The following is a 10,806-nucleotide window of genomic DNA, read 5'->3' on the forward strand; positions in this document are numbered from 1 at the left end:
CTTCTCTCCATCTCTCGTCTACCTCCATTCTGGTTAACATATTGAGTACACTCTGTGTGTGCTCTGATATGCAGATCAAGAACAAGTTCTGCAAGGAACTAGACCAGCATGTCAGCAGCCTTCTCGGTAGTGGCGCCTGCACTGTGGAACACCTTCCCAGCAGATGTCAAAGGAATAAACAACTCTCTCACTTTTAGAAGACATCTGAAGGCAGCCCTGTTTGAAGTTTTATTCTGTTTTTAGTGTTCTGCTGGGAGCTGCCCAGAGTGGCAGGGGTATAAATAATAAAATTATTATTACTATTACTATTCCTGCTGGGAGAGTTCATCACAGCTGGGATAACCGCAGAGGTAGGACAAAGGCTACCTGAACTGTGCTCATACCACAGCCTCAGCGTCATGAACATGGTGTGCTCTACCAAGGCAACACACTCAGTCTCCTGGAGACATCTTAGATCTCATCTTAGATCTGGCGCCAGTTGGACTGGATCGACACCAGCGATTGCACTGAACTGTGTTAATGCCACACGGAGCTACCACAGCACTGACTGTGACACGGTCACACCCTGAAGGCGGGCAAAGAGGACATCTAAGGTTCTGCACTTTGGCAGGAAGAACCAGCTGCACCAATATAAGATGAGGGACACTGGTTTGCTGGTAGGGAAAAGGATCTAGGGATCTTAGGGGACCACAAGCTTAACATGGTCAACCTGAGAGTGATGCGGCAGCAGCAAAAAATGCTAATGCTATTTCAGGCTGCAGCAACAAAAGTGTCCAATGGAAGACAATAGGTAGAGGTAAAGGTAAAGGGACCCCTGACCATTAGGTCCAGTCGTGACCGATTCTGGGCTTGCGGCGCTCATCTCACTTTATTGGCCAAGGGAGCTGGCATACAGCTTCCGGGTCATGTGGCCAGTATGACTAAGCCGCTTCTGGTGAACCAGAGCAGCGCACGGAAACGCCGTTTACCTTCTCGCCAGAGCACTACCTATTTATCTACTTGCACTTTGACGTGCTTTCAAACTGCTAGGTTGGCAGGAGCAGGGACCGATCTGATCGGCAAGCCCTAGGCTCTGTGGTTTAACCCACACCGCCACCAGCGTCCCGGAAGACAATAACACAATGAAATTCAAAACAGTAACAATTTATTGAGCATTTATTCAAAATCCATTAAAAAATATTTATTTTTATTCCATTCTTTTTCTTCTTGACATGTGGAGTTACACAGGGAGTAGATCATATATCCTAAGGAACGGAAAAACCCAAAATTCCGTGAGATCTTTTGGGGCAAAAGAATGTTAACCATTTTCAGATCTCTCTCTCTCTGTCCTCTCCCCTGCCCTGTCTTTTGCCAAAATGAAGGGGTCAGCCCTGTGCCCAGATCCGCCGCCCCCCTGGCCTCCCTGATGTGGTCCAGAGGAAAGAAGAGTAAGGCATAAGGCACCAGCTTGGCTGCAGGAGTTGTTCAGAAGGAGGCCTACAAAACGCCACCCAACCATCTTAGGGACTCCACTCTGCATCTGTGTAGGGTTTACTCTGGACCCCTTTCTTCTCCTGAAGCCATCCCATGAGGCAGCAGAGGTTTAGAATCAGAGTTCTCCTCAATGGGCTCCCTTCCGGAGGGAAGAGCTCCATTGGCCCCTCACTTCCCTCTACAGCACGTGCACAAACAGCTTCCTCTGGATCTCGTCCGCTCCATCTGCTGGAGCCTGTCTTCTGACACAGGGGAAAGTCCCTCACTCACTGAGGGTTTGAGACCCATTGGCTCCCCTCCCCTGGTTCCTCAGCCTCTTCTCCCTCTGACTGCTCCTCCTTGTCCCCCCTCCACTCCCTGGGCTCTGAGACGTCTTCCCTTCCTGGTTCCTGCTTCCTCCCACCATTCCTCTGTGCCCAACCAGTCCATGACATTGTTCCACCCTTGGCCTCTGTCCCCACAAGGCAGCTTCCCCCTACCTGATCTGGTCCCACAGCCACTGCTGCCCTTCTGCCGCCATGAAAAGATGGAGAAGGAGGTCTTGCTGGCATCGCTCTGTCACCTGCAAGAGAAAAAAGGTAAGCAGGATGCCAGGAGTGCCTGCTTCTCTCATAGATGAGACAGGGCATCTCTAACTACAGGTGGGCTTTTGAGACAGTCTTACCTGCTGAGTGCATTGAGATGTTGGCCTCTCTCTGGCGTCCAGTGGAGCCCGAGGTCCGCACTACCTATAAATCCTCAATGATGATGTCATCTGGATGGAAGAGAATGAGAATGAGAAGAGAATGAAAATGAAAATGAAAATGAAAATTAGATTTTCCCACAGGCCTTTAGTCAAAGGTCACTGTCTCCAAGGTGTGGGGGCTTACCTTCTTTCGGGTTCAGGCGGAAGCAAGCCAGGTCCAGCCGAACTACTGTCATCTGCAGAGGAAAGAAAAATCGGGGTCAGATGGGAGCAAGAGAGCACAGAAGCAGTGCCAAATCAGGAAGGATGGGTCTCCCTCTTTCTTGGGCCCAATCCCTTGTTCCGGAGGACCTCCCTGGGCCCTGTAGCCTCCTAGGCAGAGGTGGAAGGGCAGCAGCAGGAAAGGGGGCAGGAAAAGCCTCTGGCCTCACCCTGGCCCTCAGGGACACACCCCACATCACCTGCGCTAAAGATCACTTGGGGATGTGATCTTGGGGGGATGGAAGTAACCAAAGAAATGACTAGAAGAAGGCAAGGTACTTACTCTGAGGTTGGGGTATTTCCGGGTGTGGCGTTTGCCTCCTAGGATGGGTCAAGGAAAGGGTGAAAATGGGTGTGATGTGATTGGCCAGTGAGAATGCAAGGGGGGGTAAAAGATAGAGTGGGAGGTTTTGAAAGTCAGTTGAGGTTTGTCAGTTGGGAGTTGAGGCTTGGGTGTTGGAGAAGGAAGAGGGAGGATTAGGTGTGGGTTAGTAGAGTTGTATTGTGAGAAAGTGAGAGGAATTGTTAGGTTGAGTTAGACAGACAGTGGGGAATAATTCAGTTTGGAGTTGCTAGGAACTAAGATTAGGAAACTGACAAGAGAAAAATAAACTGCAACCATACGCTTGTTCCTGCATTTAAAAATAAACTTGATTATTTGTTTATGTTAACAACTGTCTGGACTCCGTGTGTCCCCGTGAGAAGCGGGGTGGTGGCAGCGAAGAAAGCTATCGCAGTGGTGGCACAGGGTCAATAGACCGTGAAACAGTTAAATTTGGTTAATGAAGAAGAATTTAGTTTTTTAAAAAATAATAATAAGGTAAAGGTGGGAGATAAGAACTTGCTGAGTTAACTATTGGAATTAGGATGTATGAGGGGGAGGTGTGGGGAAGTCAGGGAAAGTGGTTAAGAAAGTAAGGATTTGAAATTATGCATGTTTGTGTTTGTGGTTGTGTGTCTGTGTTGTGTTATATAAAATCTGAAAACCCAATAAAAATTTTATAAAAATAAAAATAAAAATAGACCATGAAACGTCCAGGGGCCCTGTGTGATCGCCACACCGGGCAACGGCCACCAGCAAGGAAATGAGCCTTGAGCCTCCCCACTTTCCCCCAGGGCGTATCCTTGGAAGTCCTGCAGGAGGAAAGAGCGTCTCAGAGTCAGGGGCCAGTCTGGGCCAAAGCAGCCCCCACTGCCCCCACCACGGAGTCCCTGGCACTTCTGGACCATGAGGGTTTGCCAGCTTTGGTCTTGGACCACATTGGGGGCCAAACAGGCTCTGTGCCCCAGAAATGGGGCAGTCCATTGGGTAAGGGATGGGGGGAGGGGACAACCTTAAAACCTCCCCTGATGCCATCGGGACACTTACACTGAGAAGGTGGAGGAGGGTGCCAGGGTTGGGGGCTTCCATAAGGAGACTCCCCAGCAGGAGCCGGAAGTGCCTCTTCAGTTCCTGCGGGAAAAGAGAGAAGAGAGTGCTGGGTTGGATTCTGCAAGTGCGTGACGAAAAAGAAGAGCCATGAAGCGAAGTCAAAACCAAGGACATACTTCTTCTCTCTCCTCCTCATCGGCCCCTTTCAGCACGGCCTCCGGCGTCCTGTGCAGGATGGCACTGATCATATCGCAGCTGAATTTGGGCCTCATCGTGCTGCAGAGATGAAAGGGAGAGGGTTAGAGTCTCCCTTGCCCCCTTCTCCCTCCCGCCTGCTCTTTCCCCCTAGAGCTCTGCCCCCCACCCACAACCCCATCCACGCCAAAGACCCCACTCACCTGAGCTGGAGGAGGGCCTCCAAGGCAAGGGCCAGGGTCAGGGGGCGATCCCTGAAGTGCTCCAAGGGCCCCAAGATGTCCCGGAAGAGAACAGAGGAGGAAAATCAGCTCCGACCCCAAACACCAGGCTTTGCTTTGCAGGGGAATGACAACCCCATGCCCTAAGCTGGCAGGGTCCTCCTCTCCGCAGATGCACAGCCCCTTCCCTCCCCACCCCCATCACTCACCAAAATGGCTTGGTCCGTCTCCTGCTTGGAGCACTTCAGGGATCGAAGCCCCCTGAGCTCAGCTGCCTGGCAGCTCTGGATGACCCCCAGGAGGTAGAGCTGTTCATCCTCCAGCAGCTGAAATGCAAAAGTCAGACTGTCAGTTCCTCATGAGGGGAGGGTTTCTCCGCATCTGAGAGTGCAGAGTGGGGGGCAGAGAGCCCGGGCAGTGGGGGGCAGGTCTGAGGGATCCAGTCCCTGCTCTTGTTTTCTCCAATACTTAACCCTGGGGCTGGGATGCGGAACCGCAGCAGAACTGCAAACAGAAGGACATGGAAAGAGGTGAGTCCTCTTTCGCATCCTTGGACTAGTTGCCCCCATGCCATTTCCTGCCCTCCTCTGTCCAAAAAAGAAGGGCCACTGGCTCACCTGGCGCCATGGGCTGGTCTGGGTCTTGCTGGGGGGCCACCCTGTGGCAGCGCCTGAACAGGCACCTTAAGCACCTGATCCTAGAAGAGATGAGCAGAGAGAGAGACTCAGATGCCGGCAGCCCCAATTTGTGTGTGAGGAGGGGCGTCTGGAGAAAACAGTGAACCACTGCCAAATTGGCAGAACAGAAATACATATGTGGAGCCTAATCGATCCTTGCCGGCCCATCATGACCAATTCCTTCCATCTCTCTGCAGTTCAGCGACCTGAAGGGACATCATCAGAGCCTGAAAGAGGCAGCCCAGAGCATGAAGGGCTGGCAGGGAGAGAAAGGAGGTCCCAAGTGCTCTGGGTTCAAGAGCTACGGCCATGTCAGGACCCAGAGAGCCTGGTCCCCTCATTCATGCAGTCAAGCAGTGTATAAATTTCATGAAGCAAATGAAATGAATAGGGAGAGGGGAGAGCTTTGGGTCATTCTTAACATGGTTACCGGATTTTTTTGGAAAGGGTGGCGGGGGTTTCCCCCTCCAGCAGGCACCATACCCCCCTCCAACTGTACCCCAAATCAACACCTTCACTTCTGCAAATTTCCCCACAAAACACATCCTGACACAATCTATCCCAAAGGCTCCCATAAATAAGGGTAGAACATTTGCCCTAATGAAGACTGAGCCTTTTGCTCACAAGGCGCTCAACCAATCCGCTCAGACTATCCAAAGAACTGTCCAAGAGCAACCAGTGAGCACTACGAAACAGCACCCTCTAGAACAAAGCACTGAGGGCACAAGGAGAAGGGGATGACAGAGGACGAGGTGGTTGGACAGTGTTCTCGATGCTACCAACATGAGTTGGACCAAACTGCAGGAGGCAGTGGAAGACAGGAGGGCCTGGCGTGCTCTGATCCATGGGGTCACGAAGAGTCGGACACGACTAAGCGACTAACAACAACAACAGAACAAAGCACACAGGCACTGCAGCTGCCGACCAGCCATGGCCTCTGCTCTACAAGTAGGAATTCCCACTGGGAAAAGGGGAAAGTCAGAACCCGCCATGAAAACCATTCTTGGTCCATTGAAACTAGTCTTTTAAGTTTCAATCTAGGCTCTTGCACTATCAACCCAGCTGTACACTTGTGAAACATGGACCACTTATAAACGCCATCTCCAACTCCTTGAAAGATTCCATCAATGGTGTCTCTGAAAATTTTTTACACATCACTTAGGAAGACAGGCAAACTAATGCCAGTGTACTGGAAGAAGCAAAGATCACCAGTGTGGGAGCAATGATTCTTCAACACCAACTTCGTTGGACTGGTCATGTCCAATGGCTGGGAAACACTGGCCTGCGAGGGCTCCAATAGAAGAACAGCCTTTACCCAAGGTGTCATGGGCTTTGAAGACACTTGAACTCAGGACGCAAGGAAGAAACAAGCTAAGAAGAAGGCACTCTTGGCAAACCCTCACTGTGATCAACTCCTGCCCAGAAAACTATGTCCGCACTGTGGAAGGACGTGTGGATCCAGAATTGGCCTCCACAATCACTTATGGACTCACGATTAAAACTCACTGTTCTTCTTCTTACTCGGCTATGAGTGATAGAAGAAGAAGAAGAAGAAGAAGAAGAAGAAGAAGAAGATATCTGGTCGTAGAACTCGCCTACTCTTGCAGCGGAAAAACCTTCAAATATTATATAAAAGCAATCCAACATCGGATTGACACCGTTCCAATGCTGTTCTGCTCAGAAGGAAGATGGCTACCAGAGGAGGCACTTGGGACATGGCTAGGGGCAGCCATCATCCCTGAAGCATGAGACCACGTACACAGCAACCCTTCCGCTTGGGTGATAATCACTGCCCTCCTGGTCTCCGAGTGCCAGACATGTAGCCATCTCAAGGACAAGAGTGGATCCAACCTACATGGATTGGGGATTCGGCCAGGACAACTTGGCTGGGAAACAGACTCACCCCACCCCCCGGAAATGAAGAGAAAGCGATGCTACTTACAGCCTGCCCATGTCGTCCACGAAAGATCCCACCCTCCTATCTAAGGTAACTAACTATCTGAAATGCCCACCCAAGCTTAAATCTGACCCCAACCCCTGCCCTAAGTCTATACCTAACCCCCACCCTAACCCTACACTTAACCCTAACTACTCCTCTATGTAAAAAATAAAAATATACAGACTATATACAGAATATGCACAGATGTGCACAAAAAACAAAAATATTAAAACAAAGAACAAAAGATAAAATAAATAAAAGTGTTAAAAGAAAAGAATAAAGGAAAATAAAAAGAAATCAAATCAAATAAATCAAATAAAAGTAATAAATGAAATCAAAATCAAAATAAGAACACGAAAAAAGAACAAGTCACAAATCCTCCGCCTACTCTCCACCAACCGCCACCACCTCCTCTCTCCTCTGACCTCTCCTCACTAACCCACAATGGCCGTCTGCAAGTCAGTGGCTTTTAAAGGAGAAGCAAGAGATGTCACAAAGGAGGGTGGGTCCTTGTTGTGGGATGTGAAACACAAGAGCAGTCAAGTACAACATTCCTAGAGTGAACATGTTTACACATGGGGAGGAATGTTTGTCCAGCCAGCTGGTAAACTTCCTGTTTCCTTCTGGGCTGGGACAGACTTCCTCTGCATGTGACTAGAGGTGGGCGTGGCCTCACCTGTGCAGGTAACGACAAAAGCACAGGGTAGGGCAGTCATCTTTGACTACATGCATCAAAGAAGCAACATCTGCTTAGCCAAAGATGCTCTCTTGGCTCCAGCCAAGAGAGGACAAAGGGACTGCCTTCTTATGGAATAGTTTCCAAGTGTATGTTACTTTTCTAAGCTAAGTCTGCCTTCTGGGATCTGGTTGTGAACAGAATGATATATGAATAAACCTTTTTATACTTTTGTAGAAGACTGTGTCGTGTCTTATATTTTATGAGGGAATAGCGGGGAAATACCAGAACAGTTATTTTAGAGGTTTTAGCGAGCCTGAGCAAACGCATCCGCTGTAGGTGTAAAAGGGGGGATGTTACTCTGCTAAAATTGTAAACTTGTTAACAGAAGTTGGAAAGGCTATTATCAGACACTATATCCTCTCCTGCATCCCTGAACATTCCCACACTCGTCACCGTGGCAACCCCCCCCCAAGGACCTGGCCACTCCTGAGTGGTGATGCTCCTCTGTCAGAACTCGGAGGCACCTGCTGTTCCGCCTGCAGCTGGGCTGCACCTTCACTTCACATCCCTCTTCCTGCAGGCCCATTCCCAAAGGGAGACCAGCCCCACACCCTTCCAGGCAGGCTAGGCAGGATTGGACCATCTGCTTGGCATACAGGTCTTCCGTCCTGGGCGGCATCTCGGGGGGGGGGGAGATTGGGAATGCCCCCCCCCCGAAACCCTGGAGAGCTGCTGCTGCTCAGTGCAGGTGAGTTGAAGAAAGAAGTTGAGCAGCTGGAAAGTGAGCAGAGGAGGATGACCAGGATGCTGAAAGGTCTGGAAACCAAGCCTTATGAGGAACGGTTGAGGCAGTTAGAAACCAAGGCTGGTCAATATTATAGATATGGAAGATAACATTAAACAGAACTGTGCGTGTAAAAAAAAAATGGAAAAGGGAGGGAAACACTATTTTGCAAAAGGTTTACGATGGAGACTTAGAGCTGACTCTTCCCCATCCTTTATTATTTATGGAGTGAATATTGCAGTTGTTATATAAGGGATTGTTTTTTTGACCGGAATGTAATTGAAATTTGTAAGATTTTGGAACGCAGAAATAAAATAACCAGCCATCAATTCTAGCACATGGGAGGCCACCTAAATTATATAATTTTGTATTTGAACAATAGATGTTAGTAATTGTATTACAGTTTGGTATCATTATAATGAGGCTATTATTGGATTGAAAACGAAAATTAATAAAAATATTATCGAATATGTTAGTCCCTTTTGGGGTGGCCCAATGCAAAAAGCGTGAGGATCCATGAGAGCCAGTGTGGTGTAGTGGTTAAGAGCTGTAGTCTCGTAATCTGGTGAACCGGGTTCGCGTCTCCGCTCCTCCACATGCAGCTGCTGGGTGACCTTGGGCTAGTCACCCTTCTCTGAAGTCTCTCAGCCCCACTCACCTCAAAGAGTGTTTGAAGTAGTGATAAAGTGGGGTATCAAATCCAAACTCCTCCTCCTCCTCTTCTTCTTCTTTGAAACCACGTTTTGGGGCCATGGAGTTGCCAGGAAGCTGTGGATCCATGATTTTTGTGGTGCAGGCTGTGTCGCTGGCTATGATGTGTGATTTGACAGTGAGTTTGAGTTGGCCCAATGCAAAAAGCTTCAGGATCCATGAGGATCCGTGCTTCGAAACCACATTTCTGGGCCATGGTGTTGCCATGAAGCCGTGAATCCGAGTTTTTTGTGGTGCAGGCTGTGCCCCTGGCTATGATGTGGGTTTGGGGTGGCCCAATACATAAAGCGTGAGGATCCATGCTTCAAAACCACTTTTTGGGCCACGGTGTCGCCAGGAAGCTGTGTATCCGTGATTTCTGTGGTGCAGGCTGTGCCCATGGCCATGATATTTGATCTGATGCTGACTTTGGGCCCATCTAGTGCAAAAATCGTGAGGATCCATGAGGATCCGGTTTTTTAACCATGTTTTTGTGCCATTGCAGTACCATGAAACGGTGGATGTGTGATTTTTTTGGTTCTGCCTACAGACAAATACGTAGTGTAGAGTATCATGGTGTTTTTATTTTGTTTCAATATAAAAATCATATGAATTCATGAGGATCTATGTTTTTGTAGTGCTGCAGCGTGGCTAAGTGTTGGATCCACGTTTTTTATAGTCCAGTCTGTATGTGTGCCTTCCAGATGTGATTTGACACTGGATTTGTTGGAGTTATTTTTTAAAAAGTGGAGGATCCATGAGGATCCTTGTAGATCCGCCTTTAACCCAGACCCCTGTACATGCTCTCTTTAAAAAAAAAAAAAAAAATTAAATTTCTGTTTTAAATTTTAGAATATTCGCCTTAAAATATCAGTGACTTCCCTTCCTCTCTTTCTATGGTTCATTTTGCACAACATAAATCCATGCATATTTTATAAAAACTAAACCGTTCAGCTTTCCATTATTACATCAATAAAAACCTATTTACTCTGTTGAATTTATCTTAATGCTGCCCACATTTTCAATTTTCCTCCATATAGTCAATAAACATTTTCCAATCTTTTTAAAATGTATGTTCTTCTTGTTCTCTTACTCCAGTCAATTCCAATTGCATACCAGACATGCTCAAAGGCATTGTATTGATCAGGCATAGGCAAACTCAGCCCTCCAGATGCTTTGGGACTACAACTCCCATCATCCCTAGCTAACAGGACTAGTGGTCAGGGATGATGGGAATTACAACAATCCAATAATAGCCTCATTATACTGTAATAATGCCAAATTATAATACAATTAACAATCCCAATCATTGAGATGCCAAATTATACAATTTAGTTGGCCTCTTGTGTGCTAGAATTGATGGTTTAACAATTTACTTTATTTCTGCGTTCCAAAATCTTATAAATTCCAATTTGTTGGTCTGATCTAGACCAAGTGCTTACATTCCTATTTGACTATTTTCTGGCCCATTAATTGTATTGGCAGGAGATAAGAATGCCAGAGTGTAGATATCTGTACGAGGTATTGCAACCCTAAGCACGGATAAGTGTGATGCAAGTTGTGATAATGATGCAAGAAGGAATTGCATACTGAACATGCTCAAAGGCAGAGCATGTCATTACCAAGGAAGCAGATTTAGTCACTGTTTGAGGACTATCCCTGCCTCCAGGTCTGGTCATGACCGGATGGATACTGGAATCAGCAAGGGAGACCCACATGTCCTGAAGGAGCAGCTGTGTAATGCCAGGTCAATAATTAATAAGACCACTGCCATCCATGACTTGATCGTGGACTGAGGATTTGACCTGGCATGTGTAACAGAGACTTGGT

General features: G+C 47.9%; 1 protein-coding gene across 9 annotated transcripts; it reads right to left on the reverse strand.

The window, feature by feature from the left end:
- Nucleotides 1-1,130: 1,130 nt before the first annotated feature.
- LOC310705553 (uncharacterized protein) lies at nucleotides 1,131-7,717 on the reverse strand. 9 transcript variants are annotated; one of them, XM_083500149.1, is made up of 11 exons: nucleotides 6,827-7,717; nucleotides 4,825-4,904; nucleotides 4,680-4,711; nucleotides 4,417-4,533; nucleotides 3,968-4,067; nucleotides 3,789-3,872; nucleotides 2,703-2,740; nucleotides 2,343-2,394; nucleotides 2,138-2,227; nucleotides 1,953-2,035; nucleotides 1,131-1,244 (listed from the first exon to the last, which is right to left on the reverse strand). In XM_083500149.1, exons 1-5 carry the CDS (start codon nucleotides 6,835-6,837, stop codon nucleotides 3,984-3,986), a joined length of 324 nt encoding a protein of 107 aa, XP_083356275.1. In that variant the 5' UTR covers nucleotides 6,838-7,717; the 3' UTR covers nucleotides 1,131-1,244; nucleotides 1,953-2,035; nucleotides 2,138-2,227; nucleotides 2,343-2,394; nucleotides 2,703-2,740; nucleotides 3,789-3,872; nucleotides 3,968-3,983. The 9 variants fall into 9 exon arrangements, with proteins under 9 accessions (XP_083356275.1, XP_083356276.1, XP_083356274.1 ...); XM_083500150.1 differs by lacking the exon at nucleotides 2,703-2,740; XM_083500148.1 differs by having other exon boundaries at nucleotides 2,343-2,740.
- Between the last annotated feature and the right edge of the window lie 3,089 nt (nucleotides 7,718-10,806).

This window comes from Podarcis liolepis (genome assembly GCF_965112155.1).
Source record: "Podarcis liolepis genome assembly, chromosome: 4".
NCBI classification, from domain to species: Eukaryota; Metazoa; Chordata; class Lepidosauria; order Squamata; family Lacertidae; genus Podarcis; species Podarcis liolepis.

Bases quoted from the DNA above. Each gene is read 5' to 3' on its own strand.
- LOC310705553 (XM_083500147.1), bottom strand. From the start codon at position 4,063: ATGAGGCCCAAATTCAGCTGCGATATGATCAGTGCCATCCTGCACAGG. The intron at 3,873-3,967 runs GTATGTCCTTGG...CTTTTCCCGCAG, and splicing joins ATGAGGAGGAGAGAGAAGAA to GAACTGAAGAGGCACTTCCG. The intron at 3,554-3,788 runs GTAAGTGTCCCG...TTCCTCCTGCAG, and splicing joins CCCTCCTCCACCTTCTCAGT to GACTTCCAAGGATACGCCCT.